The 20,250-nt window shown below is 42.6% G+C and overlaps 1 protein-coding gene across 3 annotated transcripts in view; it reads right to left on the reverse strand.

The window, feature by feature from the left end:
• Window positions 1-20,250, reverse strand: part of Rgs6 (regulator of G protein signaling 6) — a 507,674-nt gene that overhangs the window by 67,572 nt on the left and 419,852 nt on the right. For all 3 annotated transcript variants that reach the window (XM_042692654.1, XM_042692656.1, XM_042692655.1), the window contains exons 9-13: window positions 18,657-18,738; window positions 16,945-17,019; window positions 14,715-14,813; window positions 13,124-13,185; window positions 444-554 (exon numbers count right to left, since the gene is read on the reverse strand). In XM_042692654.1, the coding sequence (XP_042548588.1) occupies window positions 444-554; window positions 13,124-13,185; window positions 14,715-14,813; window positions 16,945-17,019; window positions 18,657-18,738 (429 nt within the window). The remainder of the gene's footprint in view (window positions 1-443; window positions 555-13,123; window positions 13,186-14,714; window positions 14,814-16,944; window positions 17,020-18,656; window positions 18,739-20,250) is intronic.

A 20,250-nucleotide genomic window follows, 5' to 3' on the forward strand; every position in this document is an offset into this window, starting at 1 on the left:
TTAATATGACCATGCAGAGAAAGTGCTAGCTAGTATTGCCATTATCTTTAAGAAGTTGTACAAAGGGTTTCAGTTCAGCATGTCAGTGTATGAGTACAAGGTATCTTTGATCAGTCACCCCTTTCATTGCTGTTACTTTCTCATACAAAGAAAACAACTTGGGCAGGCCAACAGATTCTCTCCATGCAGCATTCAGACCTGGGAAATGGTGAGGACCATCCCAGCTACCATGACATACAAAGAAGTCAGAGAGAGGTCAGACACAAAGCCACAAAGGATCCATGTGCAAACCAAAGGTATAAGGAGGTAGAAGCCAGGAATCGGAGAGGATTCGGTTCTGGCATTAATGAGTTAAATGAAGTGAGGGAACAGGTCATGTCCTGGTCTCATGGATCCCAGTTCTACATCCCCTCCTACCCCCAAATCTCCAGACATTCTTTCACCTCATCTCGATGTCCCACAGAGTGATGTCATCGCTGATCCAAGGGTTGGACGGTTCTGCGGGCGTTATGAATGGGTCATACTCCACATACTGTTCTGTGTAAGCAATTAAGCTGTGGCAGGGAAGCAGAGCAGAGGAATGGCACAAATATTGGAAAAAAATATATATAACTTGATTTAACCCAAATATGATAGCAGTCTTTCTACAATTACAAATTAAAAGGAACAAATATCTTCACCCCAATTGTAACCTTATCAATGAATTTGACCTGGAACTTGTTTCTTGTCAAGAACATACCAATTTTCAATTGCGGAGTCTCAGGGCACCATACACATTTTATGCTCATCCTCCTCATCCCTGGTAAACTCTTCACTGAAACGTGGTTGCACCTAACTCTGTGGATGCCCATCTTGATATGCTTCTCCAAAGCTGCTGTGTGTCACTTGCCTATGAAAACTACAGACTTTGAACAGTTGGACCACACAGAAGACCTACAGTTCTGTCAGGCTTCCAGTTCAGTATTCCCAGTTGGAGGACTTCCTTATTGAAAAGACCACAAAGATCTCAGGTAAGCATTATTCCAAAAGGCCACTTACTTTTTTGAGTGATAATTGCAATCTGATATGGATAATCTATAGACAGTGGAAACAATCAAGAAGTAGTAAATGACTATCCATTCAAAGAAAGAAAAAGCTCTGATTGTTTTCCCCTCCATTCGTTTACGCATTCATCTGTAGATTTCTAAATTATGGGCTCTTCGCTGTTCTTGATATATTGATTTTAGACAAGGATTTAACTCTAATCACCCTTCTCCAAATAAATTCATAGAATATTTTTTATTAAGTCAATGTTCAGTGCCCATATTATGAAACTAGATAAAATCATTTGCTGCTTCTCTTTAGTAGCATTATTATTATTTTTTCAAGTATTTGAACAGACCTGCAAAACATCTGGCAATTATTCCCACATCTCATATGTATCACATAAGTAATTGGTTTTGTTCCTGTCTCTGACAGGTCCCCTCTCCCTCAACCTACAGTCTTCTTGCTCCAATCTGGATTGTTTGTTCTTTGAGCCTGATGTAGCCATCATCCTGAAACTTTCTACTTCTGTGCTGAACCCTTCCTTGCTTCCTGGATTCCACCATCTGTCTTTTGGTTTTACTTTCTTGTTATGTTGAAACACATCCTTTAGTAGTTTTCTAACAAAGGACACATGGGAGCTAAATATTTTGAGTCCTTACAAATCTAAAAATGCTTTCATTTTTTTATCTCTATATTTGACTGAGAGTACGGTTGTGGATTGTGAGGTTAAAAAGTCATTTTCCTTCTGGATTTTGGGGGCAGTACTCCACTTTTTGGCATCCAGGTTTATTATTGGTAACTCTGGATTAATTTTCACTCCTGTTCTTTTATTTGTCTGTTCTTTTCTGTCACTGTAGAGTTACATCTTTTTACTAGGATGCTTTGAAATTTCATGATGGCATTCATGCTTGTTTTCATTCACTATTCTAGATAGAATATTTATTTTTCCTGGAAATTTAATACAATTCATTTGCTAAACTCCTTTCCTCTATTTTCTTGATTTGCAATTATTTTGGTTAAATATTGAACATTCTGAATTGTGAGTCTAATATTTCTCCATTTAAAAAATCATTTTATCTTTTTGTTTGACTGTATTGATCTGTTTTGACACTCAAGTTTTCAGAGTATACTCTTATCTACCCTAGTAGCTAGTGTCTTGTTCTCTGGATAAAATAACTTCTCACATACCAGTGGATACTAATTCTGTAATTTTATTGTATATTTCTTATTAAAATTTTCTTTCGCTCTTCCACGTTCCTTTCTTCTCTCTCTCTCTTTTCTCTCTCTTTAAAATATAAATGGTGCTCTTCTACGCTGGGCCTTTCTTTGAGTATCTGGAAAATCTTTGGATAACCCACTGTGCTTAAGCTCTGGGCCTTCTAAGAGGCTCAATGTGTGAATGTGGATAGGACTTGTCATCTGATGGGCTTTGTGGTTAGATTATGGGTTCCAGTCTTTTCTCTAGGACTCCATGTGAGGGATATAGAGACTTGCTTCTGGGGACATTTATTTATTTTTCTAAGCACGGATCAGAAGGCTTTTTCTGTGAGATCTGGATAAATCAATATTTTAGTTATGAGCTGCAGAGTCATTGTTGGCAACTACTGAGCTCTTTTGTGGCAGAAGCATATTCATAAATGAATATGTGTGACTGTGCTCCAATAAAACTTTATTTGTAAAACCAGAGAATGGAACAGATTTGACCCACTGGTTGTAACTTGTCAGTCTCTTGCCTGTGGGGTAAGTATGTATGTCTATTTCCTGGAGATCTGGCAGTAACAAGGGAGGGGTTCAGGCCATGATACTCCATAGTGAGCACTTCAAACTAAAGGAGACAAAAAATGTCTCACAGCAAGGCTTTCCTGGCCTCCTGTCTTCCTATCCTCTACGTCTCTGCCTCCCCTGAAGCAAATTCCTAGAAACCAGAATTATTCTTCTCCAAGACAGGTCATACAACCATGAGCTGAAGGAACCATAAAATGGACAACAGCCATTTACTCTCTCTTCTCTCTTGAAAACTCTCATTCCAGAGGGGCTTACTTAGACTGTGTTCGTTTAGTGACATGTTTTCAAGGAAAGAGAGAAGCCAACACATAGCCATAATATGGTCTCTGTTGAGTGCATTATAATTTACAGTCATTTCCTTTACATTATAGACTTTTATTTACTTATTTAACTATATATAATGGTACAGTACAATGCCATTGTTCATATACTCTTTTTATAGTTTGGATTTTAAATATCCCCTCAAATCTTATACCCTTCCAGGCCCTGTGCAAGAAAATTGATAGGTAGGGCTTTTGGGAGGTGACTGAATCATGAGGGCTCTGGCATCGTCTATGGATTCATCCATTTATGAATTCATAACTTAATAGGATATTGGTGTGAGGGAGAGGCTAATTAGAGAAAGTAGGTTGTTGGGGCAGGTCTTTTGAAGGGGTATATTTTGTCCCTGGGTCCTTCCCCACTTCCCTCCTTTCACACAAATCACCACTCTGGATATAGATTAGGGTAGAAGGCACAGTGGTCCAGGTTGAAAAGCCTTGATTTCAGTTCTTGGTTGAGTTATTAAGTGTATCTTGTGTTATAGAATGGCTTGTTGAGTACTAAGAACCACTGTGTTTAAAAAAAGAAAGAAAAGAAAAAAGAACAGAAAGAAAATGAAGGAAAGCTTTTCAAAAGGATCTTGAAACCCCTCTACAAATGTGAACTCTGTGGCTGAAATCACCGTGCACAGTGGAGGCCCACCATGTGTCCTGTAATTAAGTCCCCTTCAGAGCACATGTCCAGACAGGCAGAGCTTCTTTTGTAAGAGCAGAGTAGGCAGACTGTACAGAGAAGGGGCTCTCAGGAAGGACTTGTCAGGAAGGATCAAGCTGTGAGTTAATCCATGACCGGAAGCCACTACTTTGCCACTTGGGCTAATTTCATTCTTCCTAAGAGAAAATGAGGTCATCTACTGAGGAATACATTAGTTTCCTAGGGTTACTGTAACAAATCACCACGTTTGATGGCTTGAAACAGGAGATATTTATACTGAGTTTTAGAGGCCAGAAGTGTCTAACAGGGCGCGGCAGGACCGTGTTTCAAAGGCTCTTCCACTTTCCAGCAGCTCCAGGCATTCCTTGGTGCGTAGCTCCAACCTCTGTCTTTGTTTTTACATCACCTTCTTTGTGTCTGTGTCCGTGTGTTTTTCTTTTCCTTCCTTTCTTCATTAGTACCTTTGAATTCAGAGCCTCTTGTTCTTGCTCACTTTCTTGCCCATGACTGGTGCTCTATCACTCAAGCGAGTCCTCCAGTCTGACATTTTGCTGGTGAATTGGGGACATAGTTCTCATTTACTTTTCTGCCTGGGGTTGGCTTTGAACTGCAGTCCTCCAGGCCTCAGCCTGGAGTTATGTAGTTAGAATTCCAGGTAGGTACCACCAGCACCAGCCTGTGTTTTCTTATGTGGATGCTTGTCATTGGATTTAAGATTCTTTTGCATCATCCAGAATATTCTCATCTTGAGATCCGAAATTACATCTGCAAAGATGTTTTCCCCAAATGAGATCACGTTCACAGGTTCCATGGGTTAGGAATCAGGCATATATTTTTTTGGGTGGGAGAAGGAGGTGGCATTCACTGTTCCACCCAATACAAGGTAGGGTTGGGAGACACATTTGGCCACCTGATCCATTTGCTCCGAACAGTATAAGACAAGTCAGCAGTGGGAAACGTAAATCAATTCAAGATGTGACAGTTCCTACAGTAGCTCTCCCCATTATCTTGAGTCTTGATGACATATTAGGGGGCTCTGTTTTCAGTGTCTAGAAGATTCCTACCTTCCTTGGCTCATGGTTGCCTTTTCTCTCCAAAGCCAACAGTGATAGATAAGGCTTTCTCCCTTCCCATCACTCTGACCCTGATTCTTCTACTTCCCTCTTCTATCTTTGAAAAAAGCTTTGTGACAACATTGAGTGTCTGGGGAATCCAGAATAACCTCCCTTAATCAACTGATTATCCATCTGCAATCTTAATTCTCCTTGCCACATAGCACAACCTGTTCACAGGTTCTGGCGCATTATGATACGGTACCCCTGAGGTAACATTATTCTGCTTACCACAGGTGTTGAAGGAATTAACTAGTGCAGGAGGCAAAAGAGGCAGCCACCTGCCATTGGGTCTGGCAGTAGATGAGAGGTGGACATTTAGAAAGTGGCTGCACCATGGCTTACTTCCTGGCAATCACCACACCCCATGCATAGAATTTAATCTCTCTGCTTGTCCTGCTTGTCATCCCTCTGCATGGGAAAGACAGGAGACAGCATGCACATTTCCTCAGAGGTTTTTTTTATGAATGACTTAGGTTTTGCACATTCTGCCTCAACTGCTGTTTTGGCTTTTGTGGGGTTGATTCTCCCAGAGAGAGTGGCAGAGAAGCTTCACTCCAACAACTGGGCACCAGGGAGCTGAAAGGAAGAGGTCAGTCCCTTCTTCCTTTCTCCTTCTCCATCCCATCAGACTGCTCAAGCAGCATGGCGGCATGGTGGCCAGGACTGCCTGACTTGTTCCTGAGTCCCTAAATAGGCTGGAGGAGACTCAGGCTTGGGAGCTATCGTGTTTGGGGGGGCGGGTGGGAGAGGACACAGAAGAGACAAATGAAGAGCTAGTTATATAGGATGACATCTCAAGCAGATGGGAAGCTTGGTTTGCTTCCAGGCTACCTGGTGCCATGCCATAGGTACCAAAGGAGATGTAAAGGAGATAGAAAGTTGCCCTGGAATCTAAAAGAAACTTGGGTGGGTAGCGACTTACTGGGTCTTCTAGAAAGCTGAGTGAAGCAGATATGGCTCCTGGGTAATAAGAAGTCCTTTCCAATGTATGAGCAGCTGTAGAGGGTGGCTCTAAATTTCTGTCTAGTTCTATTTATCTGCCTAGTTCTATTCATATACGTACACATGCACAAGGCTACTTGAGAGACTGCCATGGGCCTACCTGCAAACCCTGCTCCGGGCTATGGTTGATTTGCTCAGGATCAAACATCCACCACAATCAGTGCACTCTGTCTAGCTCCCACAATGGACTCTAATAGCCACAAAATCAGGTGTGTGGGGTAGTGATGTTTCCTAGGCTATAGACACAGTGAAAGAGAGGAAAGGTGTTTGCAAAGGGGAAGGAACAGAGATGAAGAAGGAGACTTGGAGGAACTCAGGGTCTTGGTTTCAATTCTTTTGAAGCTTAGTAGCATCCTTGCCCATCCTGGAACTCAACTTGGGGGCTCCCCTGTATTCTGGGAGCCATTGTATGCCCCTTTCCTGCTGAACCAAATTCAAATGCCTGGTTTGCCTTGAAACCTAATTCCTTTGAAAAGGAGATGAAGGGTGCCAGGGATTTGGAGGCAAGTTCATGAAGGCAGCTCTAGGTAGCACTGATCAGCGAGGCTCCTGGGTCCCCAGAATGCGTGCTTCCAGTGTACACAGTCCGTGAGTTGGCTTAGGAGGCACAAGATCAAAGAAGGGCAGACAGGCAGTGAAGGAGGCAGCCATGGTCGATACACAGTACTATTGGTGTCCAAAGTCAATACTAATGACCACCGAAAGACTTGAGGAAGGGGAGCAAAAGCAACAAGGGCAAACACGCAAAACAAAGGCATGTAAAGGGCTTCATAGGGTGCTCAGCACCTCGTTACCCATGGCAACCAGGGGCTACAGATAGATAGATAGATAGGTAGATAGATGGCACAAAAAAGAATTAGGAGGAGACAGAAAATAGAAAAATGAGTGTAGGAAATCCAGAGGAAGCCCATTAGGAACAATATTTCTCCTTGAGCACTTAAAAAAATATTGCCCTCTTATCCTGACCCCTTTATAGTAGTGTCTGGTTGCTTTTTGTTTGTTTGTTTTTTGTCAGTTGTGGGGCTTGAACTCTGGGCCTGGGAGCTGTCCCTCAGCTCTTCAGCTCAAGGCTAGCACTCTACACTTAAGCCATAGCGCCACTTGGTTTTCTAGTGGTTTATTGGAGGGAGATAAGAGTCTCACAGACTTTCCTGCTCAGGCTGGCTTTGAACCATGATCCTTAGATCTCAGCCTCCTGAGTAGTTAGGATTATAGGCATCCACCTGGCTGTGTCTGGTTGTCTTATTTTCAAAAGACAGGGTTTCCCCCCCACCCTCCATTAGAAGATGTTGGCCTAGGAATTTGGGGCAAATGCACACTCTACCATCACTAGGGCTTTGAACTGGCTTTGGGTGGAGGCGTCGAGCTGACTGATTGGTTCCTTCACTCTTGTCATAAGTACCTAAAGTTTTAGCAGAGATACACTGGGTGCTGCTTGGGGTGGGGGTGATACAATCATTTAGCCAATAGTCTTCAGATGTCATTAAATAGCAGACGGCTTTCTGAATGACAGGAAGGTGTTCACAGTGTGCCAATAGGAAGTTTCTAACTACAGTTGTCAGTCCTGAAGATGAGACAGTCACTAATTCAAGCCCTTCCCTATTTAACTTGTAAAATTAGGGTCTACCTTTGGTAAACTTGGAGAGAAAGGAAATAATGAGAGTTTTGAAAATGTGTAGCCCTACTACTTGAAAAAAAATCTAAAAAGAGATTCTTCTTTCCCTTATCAACAACAACAAAGACTGTTAGTTGTGTTACAAATTATGAGGTGGCATTACAAAAGCCGGACAAGTGAGTTGGAGGAGGAAGAGATACTTTCCACCTGAGTGAAGAGGTACCCCAAGAGGAATCCCAAAAGCTCAGTCCCCAAATGTGGAATTTGGTTGCCAGAGCTGATGAGGAGGAGAGAGACACTGGTAAGTGCCAGGAAAAGGGACAGGGAGACCCAGCCTGCCACCATGGAAACTACTATTCAAGGGAAGTACAGAATGGAAAGCCCTAATGGCATAGTGACCATCATTGGCACTGCTAAATATTCATGAAGTCTGAACAGCAGGGAACCAGAAACTGAAGGTGAAGTGGGAAAGAGGAGAGCATGCTTGCTCCTCTTCCACAGTGAGAGCAGTTTCCAAACTCTGATACACTAAAGAAAACCAGGACAGAAAGACCTGATGAAGAAGGAGACCGGGAAGTACAGAAGCACTGTGGAGGGAAGGAGAGGAAGGAAGTTTGGTTTCCATTAATAAGTGAACAATGAATCTTCAGGTTGCAAAAGGTTGGATAGAGAGACAATATAAAGACCGCCTGAAAGAGATAGCTCCCTAGAGAAACTATGCAACAGAACAACTTTGGGATAAGGGGAGGAGTGTGAAGATGGATTTCAGAGCACATGCTAGGCCAGCAATCCTGGCAGCTCTTCTTACATAGGCTATAGATTCCAGATTTCAGCCTAGATAGGGACATCTTGGTTGTAATGTTACCTTTAAAATGTAGATTTTTCTTTTTTTCCTATCACCTACAATGGGCTGGGAGAAAGGAGAAAGCAAGGACCCCATGGTTTCTACAATCACATAAAAACACAGTTGTAATGACTTCTTTGGCCTCCTTTCTTTCCCCTCCCCTGAACCTATCATTAGACATTAAGTGCACTGACTTCTATCACTCTAGCAGGTTTTTAATAGAGCCTTGGGGTATTGCATGCCTCTCTGTCTTATCTCATTTCATTAATTACATTTCATGATCATCCAGGGTCAGGAGGCAGAGGAGGAACCAACATCCAATTGCAGGGAGCAGCGTCGATCTCAGAGATTGGCAAGCATGATGATGGTTTAAAAAAAAAATCAATTTGCCAGTCAGCTGTGACGCACAAATGGCTCCCAGTAATGGGGTGAGGATGAGCCACCTACGACAGACAGAAAATGAAACGATCTGATCTCTCTGCATGCCAGCAGTATAGCACACCTGCAGCAACTGAGGCATAACTCAAAGACACTGAGGATGGGGTCAAGGCTCTGGGGAACAGGGCAGAGACGCTGTACAATTTGGAACTAAAATGTATGGATTTTTGCATTCTCAAAGTTGGTTTGTCATGTGTGATAAGATTTGGGTGAATAGAAATAGAGTCTTGCAAAGAGGAGAATGATCTCATTTATTTGACAACTTCAGTTGCCTAGAGAACCAAGATGAGATGAAGGGCCAAAGGGGCTGTCATAGTTCAGGATCATAAATGTCCCTCAAAGATATGTGGGAAAAACCCAGGAGAAATATTCAGGAAAAAGGGCATATTGAGGTCATGGGGGATGGGCACTTGGAAGGGGTTTTGGCCCCTCCCTCCCCTTCTTTAGCCTTGCTTCCTGGCCACCATGAGGTATGCAACTCTGCTTTACCCCAGGCTTCTTACCATGCCACAGGCCTAAAGTCGCAGATTGGGGTCTGCAGTGCCCACTTGGGGCAGCCTGCAAGCTCCCTGGGAAGGAGATGGAGGAAAGAGGTAAGGTGGGTGAGAAGAATGGCATTTGCAACCTCTGCTCACTATTCCCCTAAGCACACAGACACCACCAGTTCATTCAGTTTCCTGCATCTCATTTCCAAAGTGCCAGTAATCACCACATGGAAACACCATAACCCTTCCCATTCACTGTATGAGTACTGAGTGTCCAGTACTGGAACAAACTCTTGCTAACCCACAAACTTGTAAATTAAGCACAATTACTCCCTCCTCTCTGAAAGAGGGGTAGGCTAAGGTGTCCAGAGATAAAGCAACTCATTTCATTAGCTAGAAAACAGGAATGGCTTCCACAAGGGCTTCCGATTCATCCCCCCAAAGGGCTGTTCTGCACCTTTAGTTTGCAAAGCTCCCTCTTCCGCTGTGCTGGGGCTGGCTGAACCCTTGAACTCCACCTTACCCTGACTCTCTTTGCAGAACTTGACCATAAATATCACAAGTTGCCTCCTTTTACCCAGTTCTCACAGAACTGAAAGGACAACAACAACAACAACCCAAACAACATACATGCCCCTCCCCCCCATGGGAACCTTTTCTCAGGGGATGCAGTTCTGGCTAATTACCACTTCTCATCCGAGCCAGCCCAGGGAAACATGATCTGGGATGGGACTCTGTTGGCCCACCTGAGAGAGCTCAGCTTTCACCTCTGGCCAGCTGCCCCCTCCCAGGTACTTCCTCTGTGAAGAAGAACCACTGACAAATCAGGCTCTGGGCTTCCTTTATCTCCCACTAACACCTGGCTCCTTTGCCTCCTCCTCCTCCCTATCTGGTAGTTTCCTTGTGGCTCTAATGAAAAGCCCTCTGGCCACATTGAAAAGATGCCAGTTACTGCTACTGGGGAATAAAATCCAATCTCTGCTGGGGACTGACTCACAGAAACTTCTAGCTTTGAAGCAAGGAGCCTCAGTTGGAAGGATCTCTTAATGTGAGCACTCAAGCATAATAGACAGACCAGGAGAGGCTCCTCTCTGGACTGTAGGTAAACAAACAAACAATAGAATGTGCCAGATCCCCATTCCTGCCCCCACCTAGGCTGCTTAGGTCTCAGCACACCTGTGCAATGCCTGCCCACCTCATGCTGACTGATGCACTTCTTTAGGCGCCCAGAAAAATAAGACAAAACTGAGGTGTCTTGTGAGGGCTCAGCTCCACCGAAGACCTGGGTAGCTGCCAGTGGTTTCACCAATGCTCCAGAGACCAAGTCCACTTAAAGATTACCCAGAATGCAGCTTCCTTGGTGTATACTGGGACCATAAAGCTGAGGCCTGGGAGTTTCTACTGCTTAACACCTTCCCTTGCCTGGATTGTGGGCATCTATCTATCCAAAGACAGTGATGTTCCTGGTTATATTCCCTGTTCTAATTGCATCTCTAAGGAGCCCTTTCAAGGGCTGACATAGACATTGCTCACATACCAATACCACCACAGAACAGGACAGCAATTTCTGTCCTTGCTTCACCTAGCAAGAGGCCTGTGGTTCTTCACAGTCTATGACACCAATGGAGTTGGGTCACCCCAGCTGTTTTGGCCTTAGCCACTCATTGGGGGAGGGTCAAATGGCAAACCACAGAGCCTGGTGCTCCAGCCAGAAGCTGCACAGTTCCACGGGTGGAGATGATAGGTGGTTGTAATGAGGACTCCAGAGCAGCTGACACCTAGATGTAAGGGGAGCTCCCGCCATTAGCTCCTTCAGAAGCACCTGCACTTGGGAAGATAGGAAGACTAGTGGTTCTCAGTGGGGGTGACTTTGTTACCTACCTCTGGGACACTTGGTAATCTTTTTGGCTATCAAAACAGTGGAGGGGTGAGGACCACTGGCATCTAGCAGGTAGAGATCAGAATTGCTGCTATCTTTTCACTCTCAGGACATTGTATTATAACACAAAAAAACAATTACCTGGCCCAGGCTGTGAGTAGTATTCTATCATGGAACACCTGAGTAGTGGAGTTGGGACTTACTGCATTGGATCCTTTTCATCTCAGGAAAGGTGATGGATGATAGGAATGGGGCTCAAGGAAAGATAAGGCCAAGAACACAGAATGGATTGGAAGCCAAGAAGCTGAGAAAAAGAAAGCAAGCTAGGAGAAAACTGTTTAAGTTCAGTCAGGACATCACAGAAATCTAGATTGAGTAATTAGTAGGAGAATGGAAAGAACTATTTAGAAGGACAATCTCCTACCTCTAGTACATGATTAACTGTGAAAGGTCAAAAACACATACATTTGAAATGGATTAAAGATTTTTATTATTGCTGTTGTGATTGGCTAAAAATAAATTGTTGTGATTGGCTAATAAACATGAAGTGGCTAAAAATATTGTTGTTCTGATTGGCTAAAAAATAAAAATAAATAAAAAAAAATAGAAATCTGCCTTGCTCTCATAACCCAATGCTGCCTTCTTGGCCTGCAGACCCCTACCCCTGCTTAGGCTAGTTCTGAGACCCTCCCCCCCAGCCCTTTCTACAAGTGCACATTGCCCCTGGTGAGACCGTCTGTGGTAGCTGCCTGGTTTCACAACAGAACGTCCTCATTTTGTTATACTTAAACTCCAGACCCCCTTTGCTCTGTGCTCCTTATATCTCCATTCGGCCTCGTGGTACTTGGTGGCCCTCGGCAGTGATGATTAAAGTCTGATCTATCTGATCTGTTGAGGTCTCTGTCTCCTCTGTCCTTTCATCCGCCTTGATATTTTCTAACAGTGTCACTGTCAAGAACACATATGAGATGGAATAGATACAAAGGTATTATCAGTATGAGCCCAAATCCACAAACATCCTTGGTTCCGTAAAGCAAAGTGCTAATTCAGGTTTGGGATTTGGAGCTGGTGTTTTCTTAGCTTCCATTTGTCATAGTTTATCCAGTAAGAAGATGTGGATCAGCCCCCGGGGCTGGCTGAGAAAGGCTTCCAGGTGAATCACACAGCCAGTGTCATGTACAGCTGGGCTTCAAGAGCCCAGTTTTTCTGACATTTAATAAATACTAAGACCTGACTTAAACCTTTGATTTTCTTTTCAGAGATTTCCCATTGCTTAAACAGCAGCATATGGATGAACAAATGTTTAGTTCTGGCTGCTTGATTAGATTTATTCCATACAGATTCCCTGGGCAGTCCCTGTCTTTGTGGTAGCGTTAAAAAAAATAGACCATTTAGTTGATAAAGTTGAATCTCCCATGAGTTAATGGAATGGAACCAGCTACTGGTACAGATTGTTACACAAATGCACTGGTGGAGGCAAGGCTGGAGAAGCCAAATATTTTTTTGATCCAATGCCGTTCATCAGTGGATAGTGCTGGACACCTCCCAAGCATTCAGTTCTCTCTGTTTATGTGGCCAGCCCCTCAAGGGGAACACACAGTTTCTTTCCTCCATAAAGTAAGTCTGGACTGAAAAAGGGTGAGATGCCATTTGAATTAATTAAGGAGCTGGAGGCAAAAGGCTCAGGATGAAGCCTTTAAAGACATTCTTCTCTGATTGACAAGGTTCTGTGGTCACCTGCGAGCAGCTTTAGCAATAGAATTTTTCTTGACATCACTGGAGGGAGGCCTGTGGTCTTCTCTATATTCACATGAAGCCTATGGCTTTTTCACAAATCAGATTAAGGACTGACTGCAGCTTAACTCTTGAAGTTGAACACATACAGTTAACTATCACCCTGTAGCGCTTTCCCTTTGTAAAATAAGTTGCAAGCAGTGATATTCTTGAGGGAAAACATACCTTTCAGCCACTTTGGACATTTTCAAACAATGTCTGTCAATCTGTGCATTCAAAAAGGTTATCTGGGGAGAGAGAGAGAATAGGGATGTTGAGACTAAAATAAAATTCTTTATTCTCCTTCTCTCCCATGAACCTAAATCTGTATTTCCACCAAGATCCAAACACCTACTCTGGCATGACTCGTGCCCTCCAACTTTGTACCCTAGCAGCCAATTTGCCCTTTTCTGAAATTCTTACCACACTCAAGACTCATACTCTACAGGCTAGCCTGTGCCACATATTTTCCTGGACTGTGTTACAATTTAAGTCTTGATTCCTAACAGTGGCTCCCCACACTAAAAAGCAGCATGTAGCTTATGAAGTTTAGCCACACACGGACAGGTAACACATGGACTGTGAGATCTTGTTCTGTCTAGATCCCAAGTGACTGTGTTTCTTCCTGTGCTTGGCCTGTTTGACCAGAATCATCAACTAGCTATCTCGCATAAATTGGTTTCCTAGCTAGTAATAAGCTTGCCCAGAGTGGGCACTGCAAGTTTACTCTTTACCCAATCCATACTCCTAATATAAATAATGAGTGCTAATCTTCTTATGACTAGTAAATTTCAGAAAAGAGTAATGGAATTAGCTGGTTGTTGTTGATCTGGGGTCATCCTCATAAAAGAAAGTAATATTCAACCAAATAATGCTGAATGGCATTGGGAGGAGAATACCTTTATTCTTTCTAAGTATTTATTTATTTATTTTTTTTATTTTTTATTTTTTTAATTTAATTTAATTTTATTTGTGAACATACTGTACAGAGGAGTTACAGTTACATGGGCAGGATAATGTGTACATTTCTTACCAAGCATTGCAGCCTCCTCCTTTGTTTATCCTTCACATCCCTTCCCAGCCTCCCCCCTCCCCCCCTAATCCCAATCCTTCTCCTTCCTCCCTCCCCCCAGCCCCCCCCCCCCCCCCACCAACATTGTAAAGTTCGTTTTGGACATGACAACTTGTACTTCTCATTGTTGCAACAGGTCCACCTGTATCCTTAAACAACTGGTTTTTCCCCATCTCCTCCACAAGTTATCTTTCTAAGTATTTAAAACATTTTTCCTTATCTTTTTTATTTTTTATGTTTTTTAAATTGCTATTATAAAGGTTCCCTACAGAGGGATTATAGTTATGTAAATCAGGCAAAGAGCACATTTCTTTTTGGACAATTTTGCCCCTTTCCCCACACTCTCCCTGCTTTCTTTATTCTTCAGCTTCCCTTTTGAATCACAGAAAGAGTTCATCCAGAGTTGGTGATCCTGAGCTGGTGAAGTCTGAGAGTACATTTCAGTTTTTAGAACTCCAGAACTGCCCGGTATAGCAGTGAGTCTGCCACTAATAATTCATTTATGCCCTCTGTAACAACTGCTGGAGGAACATAGGAGATAATTCTCCCTCTAAAGTTCCATGCGTTCACACACAGCATGCAAATATTCAAGTTCCACCATGTTCTCCAGGAGCTCAAAGCTCACTCAGCCCTCAGAGATGAACTTGAAAGGAGTTTTCAATGGGTCACACATCCTACGCTGGAGTACAGCAGTCAATCAGTCACCTGTTTCCGGATGTCTTCTTTTGTAGTTTTCCTGATTGGTTGGCTAGGTAGGTGCACAGGGCTCTGTGCCTGGGATTCCTCAGTCACGCCATACACTGACTAGAAGAAGTAAGAAGATGAATCATTATCCCTTCAGACTGGAGAGATCTGCTATTTCAATCCTCCATCCCCCATCTGATTCCTGAAGTCCCCTCTATGACATCTGGACAAAGGTGACCAGCCTCTGCTTGAATTTCACCAACGGCAGGAGCTCTGCTTTGTGAGGCATCTCTGGGTTACAACTGCTAGGAAATCCTATTACTGAGCCAAAATGGTGCTATTTATTAGTGTTTTTCTTAAGACCATCTGCAAGGAATCATTGAGGGGTACTTATTCAAGATAATCATTGCTTATAACCAAGCTTACTGAGTCAGAATATTTGTAGGTTGGCTTTAGGCAAATACTCCAGGAAATTCTGAGCCAAAAAGAAAGTTTGAAAATAACTACTGAAGGTGCTATGGAAAAAGTTTCCTCTAGTATGAAATTGGGATTCCAGGATTCAGGCTTTCCCTTTTAAAGCCCAACCATCTTTTATCCTCAGTTTCTCTACAGGCCACAGTTATGGCTTCTTTTTAAGCCGTTGCTATTGTTATAAACAGGTGAGAATGAAGAGCCCCTGAAGCACATGCAGTGTGTGTGGCTGCAATCTATGCGGTCGTGAAGGGCGCAGGTGACTTTACATGTGACTCTACGTAGTTCTGGAATATTAGCATTAGGGGCCATTAAAGGATTAATGAGGACTTTTAAGACATAATTTAAAGTATAATGCACTAAACATCGATACCTTAGTGACAAGCAAAATATAGAAGTTGATTCAAGGACAAACACACACACACACACACACACACACACACACACACACCAGTGCTCACTCTCCTTCCTCATGTGTGTAGATGTGTATACAAGTCATCTAGAAACTCTGAAAGACGGACTCTAAAATCCAAGACATTTTGAACACTGACCTGAGAGCACAAGTAGAAGATTCTACATTTGATCTCATGAGGAGAGGTTTTGGCCAAAACACAGGCTCACTAAAAATATTGTACATAAAATTACCTTCCGACAGTGTGTGTTAGGTATACATGACACATAAATGGATTTTGTTTGTGGATTTGGGTCTGTGATTGAAATGATTTAGAACTCTTTCTCTCTCTGGATATATATTTCAAAATCTAAAACATTTCTGATCTCAAGCACTGTGTAAGAAAGAGAGAGATAATTGGTCATTGTATGTCATAGGGACACTTTGGGGACATACATCTAACCTTTTGAAATTCGTATTATGTAGTACAGACATGATTTCTTAAAATGTGGACCTTGATGAGGATGAGGTACAGACGGGGGCAGTCTGAGCGTGGCACCTGTGGTGTGCCGTGGCCATACGCTCCATCCAGTAAGGTGAAATATAAGTGCTTGTGGGGTCATTGACAGCTGGGCAAGATGGTGGTGTGAGTTTGGAATAGGTAGCTCTATTAAAAGCCTTTCATTTACTTCTGAGGATCCAGCTTGCTGTTATAGGTTGGACTTTCTTTTCTTTTTTCTGTTTTTAAAAAGTTTTTTGTTCCTTTAGTATTCTTTCCTTACTGCCCTCCCCCTCAGAGCCAACTGCAATTTACACGATCTCATTGACTCCTTCTGAGTTAGCTGTTCTTCCCGACCTATACCTCATCAGACAGTGAGTTCCTGTGAGGCCCTGCCTCTGAACCCCAGTCACGTGCACCATGTCTAGCACACACCAGCCATTCAATAAACACTTTGAGAACCTGTGAAAAAGATGATTTAGAAAGATCAAATATGGCAGACTTTTGCTGGAGGCATAGCTCAAGTAGTAGAGCACCCCTCTTGCAAGCAGGAGTCTCTGAATTCAAACCCCAATTACTGCCAAATAAATAATAATAATGATAATAACAAACAACTATGGCATATTTGTTGGGTTTTTTGGGGGGAGGGGGGTTGTCGGTTGTGGGCCTGAACTCTGAGCTTGGGCACTGTCCCTCAGCTTTTCAGCTCAAGGTTAGCCCTCTACCACTTGAGCCACAACGCCACTTCTGGCTTTTTCTGCTTATGTGGTGCTGAAGAATCGAACCCAGGGCCTCATGCATGCAAGGCAAGCGCTCTATCACTGAGCCACCTTCCCAGCCCCAACTATGGCATATTTGTAAGCAGTAAACTAATTTTTAGTGTAGCGAACCTTTTTAACCTTTTGAGGATTCTTCAAACGTCGACATTTTCTGATGTCCATTTCTGTTGTGTTCACACAGCCTGGCTGAGAAAAACAAATCATATAAATTACAAGATGAAAATTACCCTTCCAATCAGATCTAAGTAACACCATCAGGACTAGTATTTATCTTTCCCATAATAGATACTATATGGTACAATTATTTCCCATAATGTAGGTTCTTCCATGCGGTTCTCACAGGCAATGTGGATGTGGATTTTGTGAAAGGAATGTTATGTAGAAGGAGACAATTTCTAGGAGCAAACTTATTTCAAAGACTGTTTTGGCCACAGACTTTATATTTCACACGGCTAATCATCTGAAAAGACACCAGTATCACTGAGAGAGCCACTTCCTTGTTTTGGCTTTTGATTGGTTTCCTAGGACAGTAAACATCATTTATTCACTTCTCATTCCATTTCAGGAAGAGGTAATGAACAGCTTGGTCTCATAACACAAGATTGGAAATATAGTCAGCCACAATTTCTACAATTTTGTATCTGTATTTGCAGTTTTTCTACTTACTAAAATTTATTTGTGACCTCTAGGTCACTACTCACAGAAACTTAAAGACCATTTGCGGACATTCACAGGCCCAAAACAAGGCTGACTTGTCCTGTGGGCACCTATCATTTGGTTGAACAAGCTGAGACCATGCTTTCTTGCCAATCAGTATACTCAGGGTTTAGTTAATGTTTCTTTCTTTTGGGGGGGAGGGGGGTTGGTGCTTTTGCTCTCTAAAATAGATAGATACCTAGAGAGTGCTAAGAAGCTTCCTTCTCTCAAGTGCAAAAAGGTAGTGAGATTCTGTAGGAAAGGTGCATGTGTATGTGTGTATGTGTGTGTGTGTGTGTGTGTGTGTGTGTGTGTGTGTGTGTGTTAGATACAGTTCATTCAAGCATGACTTATAGTCATGCTGGATGTATGCCTAATGCCAATGAATCAACATTATGTAGAATTAAGTAGCCTACCCTTGGACAGAAACATATTCAACCAAAGCATATATTGGTCAGCTGGTAAAAATGCACATGTGTATGTGTGTATGTGTGTGTCTGTGTGTGTGTGTTAGATACACTTCATTCAAGCATGACTTATAGGCATGCTGGATGTATGCTTAATGCCAATGAATCAATGTTAAGTAGAATTAAGTAGCCTACCCTTGCACAGAAACATATTCAACCAAAGCATATATTGATCAGCTGGTAAAAATGCGCTTCACTAGAGGGTCATAGGAACCCAGCATATTTCTTTTAGGGGCAATGCTTCAGTAGTCACCAATTTAGTCTTCACAAAGACGTTATATAAGACAACTATCATCGAAGAGAAGAATTAACTGTGTGCGAGGGAGAATATTTTAAGATTCAGAGTTGAACCATGGTGGAAATGGAAACCATTGATTTGGGAAATACAAACTAGGGGGTAGAGGTCCAAACTTCTCCTGCTAGAATCCCTCGTTTCCAGTTCTACACTCTCATGGATAGAGGATGTTTGAAAGGTAGATCTGACAATTGTTTCAGAAAATCTTCTGAGATTATGTAAATGGATGGCAAAACCAGTGTCACAAAGCTTAGCAATTATCTTAAGAGTGAGATACTTGATCATGTGAGACAATGTTTTGTTTTTTGAAGAAGAAACAAACTGGAAAAGAATATACTCTAGAGAATCAAGCCAAGTTTCCTTACCACTGGTCTATGGACATCCCAAAAGGCCCGTTCTTGACTGTCCAAAATTTTCCTTTCTGTCTTGTCCTTTTTCCGGTCAATCCTGAAAGAAGGAAGAAAGAAAAGAAGCTTTTGTTTTTCTTTTGACCTTTGCCTCAGTTCTCAGCTCCTGCTCCTGGGAGCTAAGTTGATGCTAAGACTGTTAATACCTATGTGGTCCCTCCTTGTTGAAGCTGAAACTTCAGAAACTCCATGCATGGTGAACAATTGTTTTAGATGACAGATTGCCACATACATGCAATGACATGGTGTGCCTGAGCCACATGACGTATTAAGGCCTGAGTTACTAAGAACTAAATTATCCATCAACATGACCCCCATCAAGGCCACTACTACACATACAAAATTACCAAGAGGAATGTAACCACCAGCTTGCCAGGGCTCTATCTCAAATTTGAAAGTTTGTTTTACATTCAGGGCAGTAGAAATGTCTTCAAAATGCTTCAATTATGTGGGGGGTGTGTGTGTGTGTGTGTGTGTGTGTGTGTGTGTGTGTGTGTGTGTGGTATGTGTGCACACTTGTGCTAGTTCTGGGGCTAGAACTCAAGGTCTGTTATTCTCACTTGGTTTTTTTTGTTCAGGCTAGCACTCTACCACTTGACCCTCACTCCCACTTCTGACATTTTGCTGATAATTGAAGATAAAGAGTCTCACAGATTTTTCTGCCCTGGGGCTAGCTTCAAACTACAATGTTCAGATCTCAGACTCCTGAGTAGGCTAGGATTACGGGCAGGAGCCACTAGGGCCTGGTTTGCAATTATGCTTTAAAAGTCATTTCAGCTGGGTGCTGCTGGCTCATGCCTGTAATCCTAGCTATTCAGGAGGCCAAGATCTGAGGATAGAGGTTTGAAGCCAGCCTGGGCAGGAAAGTCCATGAGACTCTTATGATCAATGAACTACCCAAAAGCCAGAAGTTGAGCTGTGGATCAAGCGGTAGAGCATCTACCTTGAGACTGAAAGAGCTAAGGGACAGAGCCCAGGACCTGAATTCAAGCTCCAGTACTGGCACATGTATACATGCATACACATACAGACATAGACACACACAGGATCACTTTAGCTCTGGCTTCCTAAAAAGCAGAATAATGCCACTAGCATGGGAGAAGACCCAGAAAGCCCACATCACCCACCTCAGTTGGGGGAGACACAAATTGCCACTGGGAAATAATAGATGGCAAAGACATTTTCTCTATGTTCTGATCAGCAGCTCTGGAAAGAGGTGCTTTTTTTTTTCTCCTCGAAGATATGTATTACTTCATATTATCTAAGTAAAAAGCAACTCAGATTAATTGCCATGCAACTTCTCCTTCTTGGCTCTCTTGGGAGCACTTTAGTTTACTGGATGGAAATAAACCCATAATCACTCTGAGGTATTTGTCACAATTACTGTGTACTTAAATGGCCCACAATTAGAATGTAATCACAGTTAATCAAAAGAGTTAGTGGAGAAACACCGTATATGTAGAAAGTGATAATTTCCCCTCATTTTGTAACATAGAAAATACTGTTGATTTCTGAAGAACAAATCTGTGCTCTTTTTGGCTTCCCAGTGGCT

Source organism: Dipodomys spectabilis, unplaced genomic scaffold (genome assembly GCF_019054845.1).
Source record: "Dipodomys spectabilis isolate Male_0828 unplaced genomic scaffold, ASM1905484v1 ptg000157l, whole genome shotgun sequence".
Classification (NCBI taxonomy): Eukaryota; Metazoa; Chordata; class Mammalia; order Rodentia; family Heteromyidae; genus Dipodomys; species Dipodomys spectabilis.